At 43.6% G+C, this 16887-nt stretch overlaps 2 protein-coding genes across 3 annotated transcripts in view; one reads left to right on the top strand and one right to left on the bottom strand.

The window, feature by feature from the left end:
- The window catches only part of LOC126291900 (uncharacterized), a 388268-nt gene that overhangs the window by 351698 nt on the left and 19683 nt on the right, over window positions 1-16887 (bottom strand). The gene's annotated exons all lie outside the window — the stretch shown is intronic.
- LOC126291901 (proteoglycan 4) overlaps window positions 7245-16887 on the top strand; it is a 274929-nt gene continuing 265286 nt past the window's right edge. The window contains exon 1 of the mRNA XM_049985630.1: window positions 7245-7322. Within this exon, the coding sequence (XP_049841587.1) occupies window positions 7320-7322 (3 nt within the window). The 5' untranslated portion in view covers window positions 7245-7319. The remainder of the gene's footprint in view (window positions 7323-16887) is intronic.

Genomic DNA, 16887 nt, shown 5'->3' with positions numbered 1-16887 from the left:
GGGTACTGGAACACAATAAAGGGAAAAAAAATGTCATGGGCACATCAACTGAGAGATACCGGCGCATTTAACTCTGACAGCACCAGTGGCAGATACAGAAAAACCTCAAGGAGGGGTCGCTAAAGATATCTTGAGCTACCTTTACTTCCACCGTAATAAAAAATAATCAAGTCACATGCAAAGTTCAAGAATGTTTTATTTAAACTGATTATACACTTACACAAGATGAAGCAATCTTATGATATAAAAAAGTTACAATTGTGGTTCTCTTATTTAAATAATGAATTCTATACACCTCTTCATCCTGGAAAATTGGTTAATTACATTGTCAATAGGACAATCAGTCAGGGTGAGTGTTCAACAGAGCTAAATTAGTAAGCAGATAGTCCTTCGCCGGATGTGGTGGTCGAGCAGTTCTAGGCGCTACAGTCTGGAACCGCGCGACCGCTACGGTCGCAGGTTCGAATCCTGCCTCGCGCATGGATGTGTGTGATGTCCTTAGATTAGTTAGTTTTAAGTAGTTCTAAGTTCTAGGGGACTGATGACCTCAGAAGTTGAATTCCATAGTGCTCAGAGCCATTTGAACCATTTGTCCTGCCACCGTTCGGCAGTCACGCCTGACAAGCTTCGTGCGTTAGTTCCAGTACGTCTGGAGCTTCGAAGTCTTGTTACTTCTCGCGACAAATCCCTTACCTTGGCTCCAGATCAGTTCTGTTGGGTTCATATCGTAATGGTACAGAGGCAAAAGCAAAAATGCAGCATTTGTATGAAGTGCTCGATGCCGTGAAAATTATTGTTTTCCAAGTTTCTACGACACTTTTGACTCTGGCTCGTGTGAGACCACATCTGTGGTATAAAATAGTGGACACAGACCAGATAAAAATTATCCGATTTTTCATTTTTGTCCTAAAAATTTAAATCATATTTTCTCAATTCGAAAAATCTTGCATAATTCAGAATTTATATTTGCAATGAAAAATGAAATTTTGCGTGCAATATCTAATTGTAAACAAGAATACGTGCTTTTTTCATAAAAACGGTGGTTATGTATAAGTCAAGTAGCATATATTTGATACATTTTATATTTAAAAGATTCAGGTATTCCAAACTGACCAAAGCTAGACTAGTCCAGCTTACGATTTTACAACGCTACTGATTAGTCATACATCCTCTTTACAAAAACGCCTTAAATTTAGTAAATACAGTCCTCAAAAATTTCAAAGCAGACTTTTTCTGTTAAGTTGCGAAAAACATTAATAACAGTCTGTTTCTCACCACCTTTTAGCCGTGTTCCACGTGCATGCTCCACTAAGGAGCAGGAAGCAGCCTCAGGCGTTTTCACACTGCGTATGAACACCGAGACAATCAGAGCACAACAGTACAGAAAGTGCCACGGTACACGACTTTAGATATGAAAAATCGACCGGTAAAGCATCATTAAGAAAATTTTTGATGGCTGTTAATATATTAGAATATTTTAAAGTTTCATTTACCGTAACATACTAACAAAATATCTCAATAGGTAAATAGGACCTACTTCCAAGAGCGTAACAGCGTCACTGCACGTGTGCTACGGTTTCTGACCAATCATCAGGTTTGTGTTCGTTTGGATTGGGTTTATTCTTATGATGAACAATGTGTATACTCTATTCATCAATGAATAAAGGCGCAGTTAATAAAGTCTCTTTTATTTACAAAGCCGTAAGGGTTCTCACATAAACAATTCTGAGGCCTTACCTGATGTAAACAGACACAAAGACGATGATTGGTCAGAAGCCGTAACACACGTACACCGTGTTGTTACGCTTTTGGAAGTAGGTCCCACTTACGTATTAAATGTCTTATTACTTAGTTACGTTAAATGAAACTTCTCGATATTCTAATGTACTGACAGCCATCAACGTATTTCTTAATCAGACTCTAGCTATGTTTCCAGAATGAGATTTTCACTCTGCAGCGGAGTGTGCGCTGATACGAAACTTCCTGGCAGATTAAAACTGTGTGCCCGGCCGAGACTCGAACTCGGGACCTTTGCCTTTCGCGGGCAAGTGCTCTACCATCTGAGCTACCGAAGCACGACTCACGCCCGGTACTCACAGCTTTACTTCTGCCAGTATCTCGTCTCCTACCTTCCAAACTTTACAGAAGTTTTATTTTAGCTATGTTGTTTTTACTTCAAAAATCTTGTAGTCACAGTCTCTCTACCATTGTGCTCTGATTTCCGTGGGTCTGTATCTGATACATTAGATACACAACTTTGCATCGGTTACATAGCGCAATCGTAACGTAGGAGATATATACCCTGATGCAGTTCCTGGATCGCTGGTTCAAGTCTCGCCTTGGTCACTTTTTTTTCGCTCGATTTGAAACACCTACATCTCGTAATCCTAAAATTCATTATCATTTTTTGTGAATAATGCACGTCTTCTTGTTTCCCATTTCATTTTACACGCAAAATTCCTGTTTTCGTTTCAAACATAAATTCTTAATTACCGACATTTTATTAAAGGTAGTGTCCGCCACTGGTGGCTGAGTGGTCAGTGCGACGGAATGTCGTACCTAACGGCCCGGGTTCGATTCCCGGCTGAGTTGGAGATTTTCTCCGCTCAGGGACTGCGTGTTGTGTTGTTCTTATCATCATTATTTCATCCCCATCTAAACGCAAGTCGCCGACGTGGCGTCAATTCGAAAGACTTGCACCAGGCGAACGGTCTACCCGACGGGAGGCCCTAACCACACGACATTTGCATATTAAACGTCGTTAATAAAGGTTGCTTATATTAAGAAAACTTAACAATCTAACTTTTTAGGACAAAAATGAAAAATCAAGTATTTGGACTATGTCCATTGTTTTATACCACAGATGTAGTCTCACACAAACCGGAATGATAAGTGTTATAAAGACAAGAAAAACAATCATTTTCACAGCATCGTGCACACCATAAAAATGCCGCATTCTTACATTTGCCACTGTACCATTACAATATGAAGCCAGCAAAATGATCTCGAGATGAGTTAAGGGATTCGTCGAGAGAAATAACAAAATTGTTAAGCTGCCAGACGTACTGGAACTAACGCACTCAGCTTTTCCACATGTGAGTGCGGGTCGCTCGCTAGATATAGAACGGCTCGTCAAAAGAGATAAGGTGAAAATGTGGTACCTGGGTGAATGCTGTTGTTGATCGACTCGTTATCAACATAGCAGATGACAGTTCCAGAACTGAAATGTATTTCTTGGAATTGGATGAGGAAGTAGCTAAGAGATTATCAAACGACTAACTGTAATTAATACCTACAGTGGATTCCGTATTCAACAATACGGTGAAATAACTGCAGTATGCTTCTTCATCACACAAAGTTCGCTCAGAAAAATCACCCTGTGTTTTAGTCAGGGCTTTTCATCGCCCTTGTTTCTAATTAGAATACAATGTTATGTGAGAACCAGAGCATTTTATGCTTTCCAGCATTTTATGTTGGTCAAGATGCGTGCGGTAGTGCTGGAGTTTTGACGAAAATTATTTCATTCTCTTTAAAAATTAAATGACGTTCGAAGCTATATTGTTCCTTTGCTCGTTTCCTTTTATGTCTGAACTCCAACTTTTCACATCATTGCATGTTAGTTGGACCAACTGGCTGGCCAGTGCTGTCCAAGTTAAATGCGCCCGTAAAGATGTTTTCCCGCATTATCGTTAAGTCTTCGTGCGTGTAAAGGCGCCCGTAAACGATCTAACACGTCTGACAAAATCGCTCTTATCTAGCTACGGACTTGTCAAGCAACCCCTACACGTTCAAACATTGTTTGTCAGCTTAACCTCACTTTGAACCAGGCGCTATTCGTGTTCGTGTGTATTCCGAGCGTAGTGGGTACGGCCACAAATGCAGACATAGCAGTCCTGGAGCTGACTTTGCCACTGTGTTTAAAGAAGAAGACAAAACAAGAATCTGGTTCGGGGAATGGCTTAAAATGATATACCCATGAAAATATGCTAAAGGAAATTTTACTCCAAGAACCGGATGATTACGTCAACTTTCTTCGAATGGACGAGGAAACCTTTTTTAAATTTAAAAGTCCCTCCTAAAAGAGCAAACTTGTCACGGTTGTGTCAAACAAGCTTGAACACGCACTAAGAAATGATTCAAATGGCTCTGAGCACTATGGGACTTAACTGCTGAGGTCATCAGCCCCCTATAACTTAGAACTACTTAAACCTAACTAACCTAAGGACATCACACACATCCATGCCCGAGGCAGGATTTGAACCTGCGACCGTAGCGGTCGCGCGGTTCCAGCCTCTAGCGTCTAGAACCGCTCGGCCACTCCGGCCAGCGTACTAAGAAAGCTCATCAATTTTACCTTACTTTTGAAGAAGACACTTTTCACGTATGCTGCAGTTTGGCACTAGTAGGAATGGCTACAAATGGAGATAACGCGCTTCTAACATTGCCTCTGGCACTGTGAGTAAAGAAGAAGAAGAAAACAAAACGCAGTTACAGGAAATGGTTTAAAATGAGAAATATGCAACTCAGAGCCTGATGATGATTACCTCAACTTTCAGTGAAACGTTCAATAACTCGTTTGGCGTTCCTTCACTCCCACATTGAAAAAGAAGACACAAGTACGCGAAAATTTATTTCCTTCTACTTGGCCTTCTAACAACAGGTTATTAAAATACCGCAACGTGGGGACATGTAGCCTACATCGTTCGTGGATGAACCAGAGAACTTCGATTTCCTTTGTTTCATTCCATACTGCTTGTATGTCACTTATGGGTAAAATATTGATTTTGTTCAGAACCTCTTCATGCGTACATATGGCTGGGAAAGATGTGGTATTTCTACCAGTTTGGTAATTGTCTGCAGTATTTTGTCTTTATACTCGATTGTGATTTTCATAGTAGTGGAAACTAACGATACAGAGAGATAAATCGCAATAAAACAATTTTTCACTAGTCATACGGAGCGAAACGACAACAGAAACAACGTCCGCCATCCTGTCAAACTTCCTGTCAATGTTTCTGTCAAACGCGACCAATGCTTGACAAACATATCAAACACGACCTACGAGATGCGACGATAAAGTAATGAGACTGATTTTCCTTGCAAGATGTGGCAATCCTACAGGCTTGCATAGGCACAATATCTTTGACCTTGGTCTATAAGCTGCTTCTAGTCCAAGCAGGACATCGATACAACTGCTCAGCCGTGAATTGTGCTGTAATATGTTAACTTGTGTTTGTGTCTCTCGTCACGAAAATGGAACAGTATAATAATGCGCAACGGTATATCATTTCTTTGAGCCTTAAATTGGGTGAAAACGCGACAACTTACGGTAAGCTTCATAAGGCTTTTGGAGAGGAAGTTATGTCAAGAGCTCAAGGTTTTCGTTATCATAAAATGTTTAGTGAAGACAGAATGAATGTTCAAAATGAAGACCGCAGTGGACGACCATCAACGTCACGGACGGATGTCAACTTGGCCAGGGTTCGTGAACACGTACGATCTGATCGAAGATTATCAGTGAAAATGATTACAGAAGAACTGAACATCAATCGAGATACGGTTCGTCTCGTAATAACTGAACATCTTGGTACGTAAAAATGGTGCCCAAAAATCTCACACCACAACAGCGAGAAACACGGAAAAATGTGGCAGCCGATCTATTAAAGCAAACGAAAATCAATCCAGAACTGTTGAGCCGTGTTATGATTGGTGATGAAAGTTGGTTTCTTCAGTGAAATGAAATGTCGTGTGACTAGGGCCTCCAGTCGGGTAGACCGTTTTCATTTCATTTCACCTAGACCAAAAAGCAGTTCGCATGTCGAAAGTGAAATGTATGGTTGTGTGCTTCTTTGATTCCAAGGGAATTGTTCAGAAAGAGTGGGTGCCTCTTGGACAAACAGTTAACCAATATTAGTACAAAGAAATTTGAGAAAGACTTCGTAAAATAGTTCTTCGTGCCCGTGCCAACATGGCTGATAATTGAATTCTGCATCACGATAATGCGCCATCCCATACTGCTCTGTCAGTACAGCAATTTTTAACCTCAAAACAAATTTCATTACTACCACAGCCACTTATATCACCAGATATCGCTCCGTGCGACTTTTTTTTATTTTCAAGAGTCAAAACGGCGGTCAAGGAACACCATTTTGAAACAACACAAGATGTCCAAAAAGCTGTGACGAGTGTCTTGGAGGGTACTACAGAAGATGAGTTCCAGAAATGTTACCATCAATGGCAGAAGCGCTGGAAAAAGTGTGTGCAATCAGAAGGGAACTAGTTTGAAGGAGACAACACTAAAATTGACTAAAACGGTAAGCAACTTTTCTTTTCCACATCAGTCCCATTACTTTACTGTCGCACTTTGTATGCTTGCCAAACAGGTCAAAGTGGACCAGTCAAATATTTGGCAAGCATATTTATGTTTGAAACTTCCTGGCAGATTAAAACTGTGTGCCGGACCGAGAATCGAACTTGGGACCTTTGCCTTTCGCGGGCAAGTGCTCCACCAACTGAGCTACCCAAGCACGACTCAGGCCCCGTCCTCACAGCTTTACTTCTGCCAGTACCTCGCCTCCTACCTTCCAAACTTTACAGAAGCTCTTCGCAGAAGAGGACAGGGCGTCAGTCGTGCTTGGCTAGCTCAGTTGGTAGAGCACTTGCCCGCGAAAGGCAAAGGTCCCGAATTCGAGTCTCGGACCGGCACACAGTTTTAATCTGCCAGCAAGTTTCACACCAGCGCACACTCCGCAGCAGAGTGAAAATCTCATTCTGAATATTTATGTTTGATAAAATGTTAGACGGTTTACGGGGGCCTAAATCACAATAAGACGTATCCATATGATCGGACTTGAGCACAATAAGACGTATCCATATGATCGTACTTGACTGTACTGGACACGACTTGGCTTCCACTCAACGTCAAGCGAAATCCAATGAGATTCTAGCAAATGCCGAAGAATACGTGGTGTAATGTTTACACCAGGTTTATTCTTCGATGAACAGTATAGTCCCGGCGACTGGAGTGAACGCACAGGTGCATCTCCTGCGTTTCCGCTGGGTGCAACGCACGTACGTTGCGCGGGTTGCCGAACGCGCTGGCGATACTGCGATACGAGCATAACGGGCCCGCCTGCTGTACTGTGAGGTGCGGCCAGTAGAAAGCTGCAGCCACGGCTGGTGAAGTGGGCCACGCCGTAGCTGCGGCCCGCCGTCGCAGCCAGGGGGCGTCAGTCGCAGCCGCGACGCCGCCGCACCAGCAGCTGACGAGGCGAGCACCGAGCACACCTGCACACACCGCCGGCGCACACCTCACAGCGATGGTGAGTACAGCGGCTGCCCGGCGCGCACCAGCGTATGAGCTCTGGGGACCCTCACACGTGGGTTTCAACCGCACGACTGGGTCACCTGAACGCGCACAGAACCGTGACGCGCAGATGTGAAGAGTGAAGTTACTGGCCACGTTCTTAAGCCCCTACGATGCGCCTAAACCGTACAGCTATGCACCAGCGCCCAATCGTGCATATCTGTAACTACAGACAGGTTACCTGGCGCACATGCGCAGTAGACGATAATAACGCGCGGAAAGCAATGATCTCTTGTCAAGTCGTTCGTTCTACCGCGCGAAACACTAAGGGGACCGAGTGATATATTGGAATGTCATTCGTTTCAATTATTTCTGTGAGCTCAAGGTTCCTTTTTAATAAGAAATGGTGTTTTATTGTATTGTATTGTACGCTAACCGGGGGCCTAGAAATGACGGAGAGGCTCCGTCCCCACCGCAGCCGCAATGACCCCATAATTCCAAGGTTTGCGTGGTAGAGTATGGTGGTGTACGCGTACGTGGAGAACTTGTTTGCGCAGCAGTCGCCGACATAGTGTAGCTGAGGTGGAATAGGGGGAACCAGCCCTAATTCGCCGAGGCAGATGCAAAACCACCTTAAAAATGTTCAAATATGTGTGAAATCTTATGGGACTTAACTACTAAGGTCATCAGTCCCTAAGCTTACACACTACTTAACCTAAATTATTCTAAGGACAAACACACACACCCATGCCCGAGGGAGGACTCGAATCTCTGCCGGGACCAGCCACACCGTCCCTGACTGCAGCGCCGGCCGGATGGGGCCGAGCGGTTCTAGACGCTTCAGTCTGGCACCGCGAGACCGCTACGGTCGCAGGTTCGAATCCTGCCTCGGGCATAGATGTGTGTGTGATGTCCTTAGGTTAGTTAGGTTCAAGTAGTTCTAGGAGACTGATGACCTCAGAGGTTAAGTCCCATAGTGCTCAGAGCCATTTTTGAACCTGACTGCAGCTCACCAGACCGCTCGGCTAATACCGCAACCGCCTTAAAACCATCCATCTACCTACATGGTTACTCTGCAATTCACACTTAAGTGCCTGGCAGAGGGTTCATACGAACATTTTCATGCTACTTCTCTACTATTCCACTCTCGAATGGGCCGTGGGGAAAACACCTAAATCTTTCCGTTCGAGCTTTGATTTCCCTTATTTTGTTATGATGATCATTTCTCCCCACGTACGTGGGTGTCAACAAAATATTTTCGCATTCGGAAGAGAAAGTTGTTCATTGAAATTTCGTAAATAGATCTCGCCGCAAAGAAAACCGCCTTTGTTTCAGTGATTGCCACCCCAACTCGCGTATCATATCAGTGACACTCTCACATCTATTGCGTGATAACGCTAGACGAGCTGCCCTTCTTTGCACTTTATCGATGTCCTCCGTCAATCCTAATTGGTAAGGATCCCACACCGCGCAGCAATGTTCCAGCAGAGGACGGGCAAGTGTAATGTAGGATGTCTCTTCAGTGGGTTTGCCGCATCTTCCAAGTGTTCTGCCAAAAAAGCGCAGTGTTTCGCCTTCCCCACAATATTATCTATGTGATCTCTCCAATTTAAGTTGCTCATAATTGTAATTCCTGGGTATTTAGTCTAATTGACAGCCCTTAGATTTGTGCGATTTGTCACATACCCTAAATTTATCGGATTTCTTTTTGTTCCCATGTGGATCACCTCGCACTTTTCGTTGTTTAGAGGCAATTGCCACTTTTCGCACCATACATAAATTCTCTCTAGATCATTTTGTAATTGGAATTGATCGTCTGGCCGGCCGAAGTGGCCGTGCGGTTCTAGGCGCTACAGTCTGGAACCGAGCGGCCGCTACGGTCGCAGGTTCGAATCCTGCCTCGGGCATGGATGTGTGTGATGTCCTTAGGTTGGTTAGGTTTAATTAGTTCTAAGTTCTAGGCGACTGATGACCTCAGAAGTTAAGTCGCATAGTGCTCAGAGCCATTTGAACCAACCAATTGATCGTCTGATGATTTTACTAGGCGGTAAATTAAAGTGTCAAACAATTTAAGGGGGCTGCTCAGATTATCACATGATCATGTATATAAATCAGGAACAGAAGAGGACCAATGACACTACCTTGCGGAACGCCAGATATCACTTCTATTCTTCTCGATGATTTACCGTCTATCACTACGAACTGTGACCTCTCTGAGAGGCTCACCGGACTTCGACACAAGTCCGCCGGACGGATTCGTGCCGGGGACCAGGCGCTCCTTCCGAAACAGGAAAGCCGTGCGCTAGACCGAACGGCTAACCGGGCGGGCACATTATTTGTTAAGTAATTGTTATTCTCTTATTTAGGTTACTACTATTCTGAATTGCAGACTCAACAGTAAAACTATATTAGAACACTTGATTACACAGATATATGTGTTCCTTAATTTATATTTGTACATTATTTTGCACATGGGGTTTTTTGGAGCTATTGCTCTGGCAATGGCGATAAAACTTCGGATTAGGACAGAACGACGACGAAAACGAAAAGCCAGACGTTGTTGGTTTCGACCCTGGCTGAACAGATGGAAGGAAGGCAGGGAAATATACTCACTTACACGTGCACTTGTTCTGTTTTTCCTGATTTGGGACATACATACTAGGTGCTACTCAGAATTTTGCAGTGCTCGTCTGTCGCACTGAGCAAAACTGCACAGAATCTCTCTCCTTTCACTGCCAGATTCTCTTTCCTGGCATGCTGAATTAATGCAAGAGATGCAATCAAATGAGCATGAACTTTCGTAAGCTAAGGCAATACGAAACAAATCGAAAATCACCATGTAATGTTGTATGCATATTATTCAGAAGCAAACGATTGCTGACAGAAATTATTACGACACAGCGGCTCGTGCGGGCATGCATACACATTTCCTCGCTGTACAGCTATGCCTGAATTAAGACTCTTAACGCCTCTTTGCTCCATTCCATTTCTACATTACGATGCTGCCAAAAAAATGTTATTTCTGCATTTATGAAAACCTACATGCAAAAAATCAGCAACAAGAAATTACGCACTAACCACCTAAAAATAAGCGCCGCGCGGAGTAGCCGCGCGGTTTGAGGCGACATGTCACGGACTGCGCGGTCCCTCCCGCCGGAGATTCGACTTCTCCCTCGGGCATGGGTGTGTGTGTTGTTCTTAGCGTAAGTTAGTTTAAGTAGTGTGTAAGTCTAGGGACCGATGACCTAAGCAGTTGGCTCCCTTAGGAATACACACACATTCCAACAACAAGCAAATAACAAGCAGAAAGCACTGCAGTACCTCCCTCTGCACTTGCGCGAATCATCGCTGCCTAGTGCCCACTCACAGATTCACACCAGTTCAGAACTGCACTCTAAAGCGCGCGTTCTAAAATCTTGCGTGGCGTGTGCGCGGTGAGTACGTTAGCTGCAGTCATGTTCCGTGCGAAAACGGATCGCACACGTATTACTTTCGGTACTATACCAGTAGGTGTTGCAACTGTGAACATGAACATAATCCAGTCAAAATGTTTAAGAAATACAATTACCGTCACAATCATTGTTCTTTGATTAAAGAGCTGGAAGATAGCTACCGAACTGTTGAAATTATTTGCGATGTTTCATTGCCGGACACCGTCAAGGACAAAATCAGCCGGACTAAAACAGTTATGAGGAAGAGTATTTCTGCAGAGGCACGTGTTAGAGTTACTCTCAGGTTTTAGCAAGGATTAAAATTTGCACAGCCGTTTGCAAATCGTCGCTATCTGATACAATGTGTTTCTGTAAGAGTGCAAAAATGTAACAGGACATTGTGGATGCTCCACTGAACAATTTGAGAAAGGGAACCTGAGGTCGGAGAAGCCAGCTTAAGGAGATATGGAAGTAGTCTACCGCTTATCTGCCATTACTGTTATCCATCTTGTTTACAATTAACATGCGTACAAGTCTACATACACTGTGTTGTTAATTTACAAGTACATTCTTTATTTCCTGGAAGGAAACTTAGAGGACGAGGCTGGTTACCAGGAAGTCATGATACAGGTTTTGTTTACTTTACTTGTCCACAAGGTGGCTCTGTTGTATCGTATTTATATTGTCCCATGGCAGATCGTGCTACGGATCAACGACAGACCCATTCATTGCTCAGTGCTATTCAGAGACGTACAATACAATACGACGGAGCGGTACCGCTTGCGTATTTCCTGGTCGCTGGACTGGAAGGGGGGTCCTATTCCATGGCCTGCGAGGTCACCTGACTTGAATCCCCTAGATTATTCCTTATGGGGATATGTAAACTCATCTGCATATGAGACCGCGGTGGATACAGAGATGAAATTAGCCGCCATAACTGTAGCTGCCTGTGATGTGATTCGAAACACACCTGGGATATTTGTCAGAGTGAGTCAGAACCTTGTTCGCCGATATCATGCTTGCACTGAGGCTGATGGCCCTCAGTTCCAGCCCATTTTATAAGACGCAGTACAAATGGTGCGTTCATTGTGTCACTGATGGTATTTGGATACCTAATGTAAATAAAAAAAGTGCACAGTAGTGTGATATTATTCCTTTTATCTCCTTAAACTGGCTTCTCCGACCCAAGGTTAAGTACCTCAAATTGTTCAGTAGAGCATTCTCTATGTCCTGTTAAATTTTTGCACGCTCTTACAGAAACTCCCTGTGTAATTCTGAAACATGCGAAGTGTTTTATGAGGCACTACGGCCAAACGTCATGAAAGTAAATAATTAAAAATATTAGTTATTGTGTTAATATTTTTTATTTAAGAAATTGCTGATTATTGTACGAAAGGAAATTCATACAGACTCACAAGCTGCGACATTGTCGGGAATAAACCAGTGACCCGTATATAAAATAAGTTTCCTTTAATTTACGTCTATGGTCACAAACAGTTTGTTAACAGATTACCGGTTTCGGTCTACTAATGATCATCAACAGATCTGTTTTATGAGAACGAAGTCCTACAAAGCAGTACATTAGGGCTTTGTTTTTATAAAACTGATCTGATGATATTCATTATAGAACGAAACCGGTAATATGTCAACAAAAAGGTTGTGACCGTAGACGCAAATTGAAGGAAACCTATTCATACAGACATCCAAGTAACTTTTTTTAGTGACGTCACTGCTTAAAAAGGAGTAAATAGAGTCGCCACTGTTCCTACTCTGTGGTCAAATATTAACGATACAGGTCGTAAAAAGTGTTACGGGAAACGGTGTCTTGATGTTGAATACAAGTGTAAGACCCAACAAATGTAGAAGGAGACGACTGAGAAAAAGTTGCTGAAGCATGGAACGGTCCTGGTAAAAGCCTTACTTTACGCATATTATTGTCACACAAATCACTCTATCTCTCTCTCACTACTTCCTCTCCTCCAAGCTCTACAACATTAAGGCGTACTGGCCAGATAAACAGAGGCCAAAGGCTCTTCGATCTCAGGAAGAAAAGATTGCAATAAATTCTTGAAATTAGTAGAACTCATTCTAAAATACCTTAGGAATTTCACAGCATCATCAGCGAATCTGTTAAATATCGCTTGGAATTCTCCCTCTTCCTCCCCAGCTCTGGATAGAGGGTGAACGTAGTAACGACGTTTCTTTCTCTCTCGCTCTTCTCTTCTCCTCAAAAGAACTAATTAAATCCATAAGAGTACCCTCGTCCGTTTGCTCCTTTGGTGACTGAACACAGCTCGCACACAGCATGTTATGTGGGAAGGCACGCGACGCGACAGGACAGGAGCACAGCCGAAGCACGGTCGGAACTCGGTGCCCCACGCGGAAACCGCCCCTGTTATTCTCTGTGGCATAAACGTTGGGCGGCAGCAAAACGACACGACCCGCAGGTGTCCTCTCGTTCCGTCTTTCAGGGATCCATCGAAGAACGTTCAGGTGGTCTCCTCGTTGGCCAATGCAGCACAATGAACGTCCGTCTGCTGAACTGTGCGTAAAGTGGAAAGGAGCGTACGGCATTGTGGGCGGGGAGTCCCCCATTCGGGGAAGATCGGCAGCCGAGAGCAAGTACTTATTGCATTCGACGCCACATTGGGCGACTTGCCCGTCGGAGATGGGGATGAAATGATGAGGAGGACAACGCAACACCCAGTCCCTGAGCGGAGAAAATCTCCTGCCTCAGCCGGGAATCGAAGCCGGAGCCATTGGCGTGGCATTTCGCCGCGCAGACCACGCGGCTAACGAGGACGGGCTGAACTGTGCGTGAAATAAGCTCACCGGATAGCGACGACTCACCCTCTCACAATAACACTCTGGTCAAACTGGAGCACTACGCATGTCGCAGAAGTGGTACTGGGCGCGCGCTTCAGCCTCCACCGCTGACTGAAGTCACAGCGGTAAAGTGGTGCGCATCTGTCTGTCGGATTTTGGCCTTTCGAGTAGCAACTCGATTTAGCCATCAATTACACAAAGCTACAATGTACGTAGCATTGAACAACAGAACGCAGAAATGCGTATTTACAAATAGAGAAAGCTGAAACCGTCACAGCTGTGCCCACCATACTTTTGCAACAATTACATTAAAAGAAAGTTAAAACTGTGTTGGGTTACAGGTCACATACTTCCTGAAATACCTTCAGAAGCAAGACAAAAAAAAATAGAATATGTACACCATTAAAACTTATAGATTTTGCTCAGTACTCTTAACGTACTTAACGATCGCTTTATAAAGGCGATTGTTGTTAGTAAAGAAAAGAAATTAATTTGAAATTAACAACAGCCTCAGTTGCAATGTTTTGCTACATTTACCTAGGTTTCAGTTGGGATGACCCAACCTTCTTCAGAATAAAAGGAACTACGATTTGTCCACAATGTACAACGTCAAAAACTAAAAACTATAATACAGTAATACTTCGTCACATTGCAATAACCTATCTGGGAAACAGCTTCGGCCCCACTTTGCGACCGCAGTACGGCAACAACAGCCGAGGCTGTTTCCCAGATACGTTATTGCAATGTGACGATGTATTAATGTATTATAGTTTTTAGTTTTTGCCGTTGTCCATTATGGACAAATCGTTGTTCCTTTTATTCTAAAGAATCTTGGGTTATCCCAACTGAAACCTAGGTAAATCTAGGTAAACGCTGCAAAATGGTTCAAATGGCTCTAAGCACTATGGGACTCAACTTCTGTGGTCATCAGTCCCCTAGAACTTAGAACTTCTTAAACCTAACTAACCTAAGGACATCACACACATCCATGCCCGAGGCAGGATTCGAACCTGCGACCGTAGCGGTCGCGCAGTTTCACACTGTAGCGCATACAACCGCTCGGCCACCCTGGCCGCCGTAAACACTGCAACTGAGGCTATTGTTAATTTAAAATTAATATTTATACAGCTGCTGACAGGGCTGCGAAATGTTGAAAATATTAAAAGAAAAGAAAAGTAGCTGACTGAGGAACGTGGTTCCCATACTCAGCAGTATCTTCAGAAAGTCCAACCGTCCACAGCCATATTTGCGACACATTAACAACACGTGGCTGACATCAGCTTCCCACTCAGGATCACACTCACATGCCGGCGAAGCGCACACGTTGATTCGATTCAGATGTTGAGGAAAAGAGGTGTGATTGAAGCGAAGTCGAGTGACAGTAGAAATCGTTGATCAGTCCAGATGTGTCCTCATGAACCGCGACTGTGAGGTAATTCGTTTGCCGGGGAACGTTCGACATATCTTGCCATTGTTGGTTTGAGTGACCCTTCACTTCACCCAAGTGCTCAAAAAATGGTTCAGGTACCTCTAAGCACTATGGGACTTAACAGCTGAGGTCATCAGTCCCCCAGAACTTAGAACTACGCAAACCTAACTAACCTAAGGGCATCACACACATCCATGCCCGAAGCAGGATTCGAACTTGCGACCGTAGCGGTCGCGCGGTTCCAGACCGAAGCGCCTAGAACCGCTCCGCCACTTCTGCCAGCAAGGCGATTGCACGTCTTCAGTTTGCCCGACAATACAAAAACTGGCGGTATCTGACTGCAGGCGTGCAGAAAAAGTTCAAAGAAGGGCAGCGCGTTTCGTATTATCGTGAAATAGGGAAGAGACTGTCACTAAAATGATACAAAATTTGGGATGGACATCATTAAAATAAAGGCGTTTCTCGTTACAGAGAAATCTTCTCACGAAATTCTAATCAACTTTCTCCTCCGAATGCGAAAATATTTTGTTGGCACTGACCTACATGGGAGAAACGATCACTATGATAAAATAAGGGAAATCAGTGGATGAACCCTTTGCCAGGCACTTAAATGCGATTTTCAGAGTATGTACGTAGATGTAGATGTAGAGTGGTCAGACAAGTCACTCGTTTTGCCTCTTTTGAAACAATGCAAGACACTGAGGTCAATGAACGACCAATGAGGCTTTTTTATTTCTGCTTTTTGGTTTTGCGCTACAAGGACCATACAGCCAATAATGGTTATAAAATGCCAAAGAAACATAATCGCAAAAATTACGAATAGCCCAAAATTACGAAGTTAGCCACAAACACAAAGTAAACTAAAAGCTAATTAGACAAACATCAGACAGCCGGCGGCAGTGATGACATGAACATTGGAGCAGAATTACAGACAACACAATACAGCAACATATGACAAACATGCATATGCTCGAATAGTAAAAGACAAATTATGAAATAGCAGGTACCAATGAGGCGTTTAACTGGCAGTGAGCGGATGGTGTAGTTGAAGCCAGGGCTGGTAGTGTGATGTTCTGGGGGTGTTTTTCGTACCGTGACTTGTACACCGTGAACATGAACGAGGATGGTTATTTCAGGACACTCGGCCACCACGTCTTGTCCTTTCTTCTACGTCTTCATGATGAGTTTGCTGTTTTTCTAGCTTTCTTCACTGTTCTGCGTGCTTACGTTCCATGTTGGGTGAACATCCAGGCACGTTATCACACACTGACTGGACGGCTATTTCAGCTGATCTTCCTACAGGAAAGTCTAGGTCTATATGGAGCAGCTGGTGAAACGTAGCAACCGACGTCCCCTTTATTTGGTAGCTGTAATAAATCTAATCTTCAATGAGCGAATTGAGGCCGTTATCGAGCCTACAGCCCATATTGCGCGTTATTAACATCGCCTCTCTTACGACTGTAATTTTATGACCAGTAAGCTCATGTGTATTGTACTGAAATGCGTGTTTTGAAACGGATGTACGAATGGATGTGTTATTTTCCATTTATGCTCAAAAATTTTGGTTCTTTCTCGAGTTGTTGATGCTGTACTGTGCAACCTGCAGTGTGGTTCTTACAAGTTGTTTTGGGGCTACCGTTTTCATTTATGTTTGCTTCAAGTTTGTGTAATGGTATTGATTTGAATGTTCAAATGTGTCAAGCATTAAAGATTTTTAGGAAATGTACGAGCCTTTAACAGTTTTCGGCGTTCATTGTAACTTCAAACTGTTACTTGATTCTGTCTTTAGGCTGACTCCATGATGATGTTACAGGCTTTCAGAGAAGATGGAAAAATGTAAATGTATCGATTTTAGACAAGGGACCCTAGTCCGGAAATGACCGAGTCGAAAGTTA

The sequence above is a fragment of the Schistocerca gregaria genome, chromosome 9 (assembly GCF_023897955.1).
Source record: "Schistocerca gregaria isolate iqSchGreg1 chromosome 9, iqSchGreg1.2, whole genome shotgun sequence".
NCBI lineage: Eukaryota > Metazoa > Arthropoda > Insecta > Orthoptera > Acrididae > Schistocerca > Schistocerca gregaria.
Note: the sequence above shows the minus strand (reverse complement) of the source record. Positions and strands in the feature narration are given on the sequence as shown.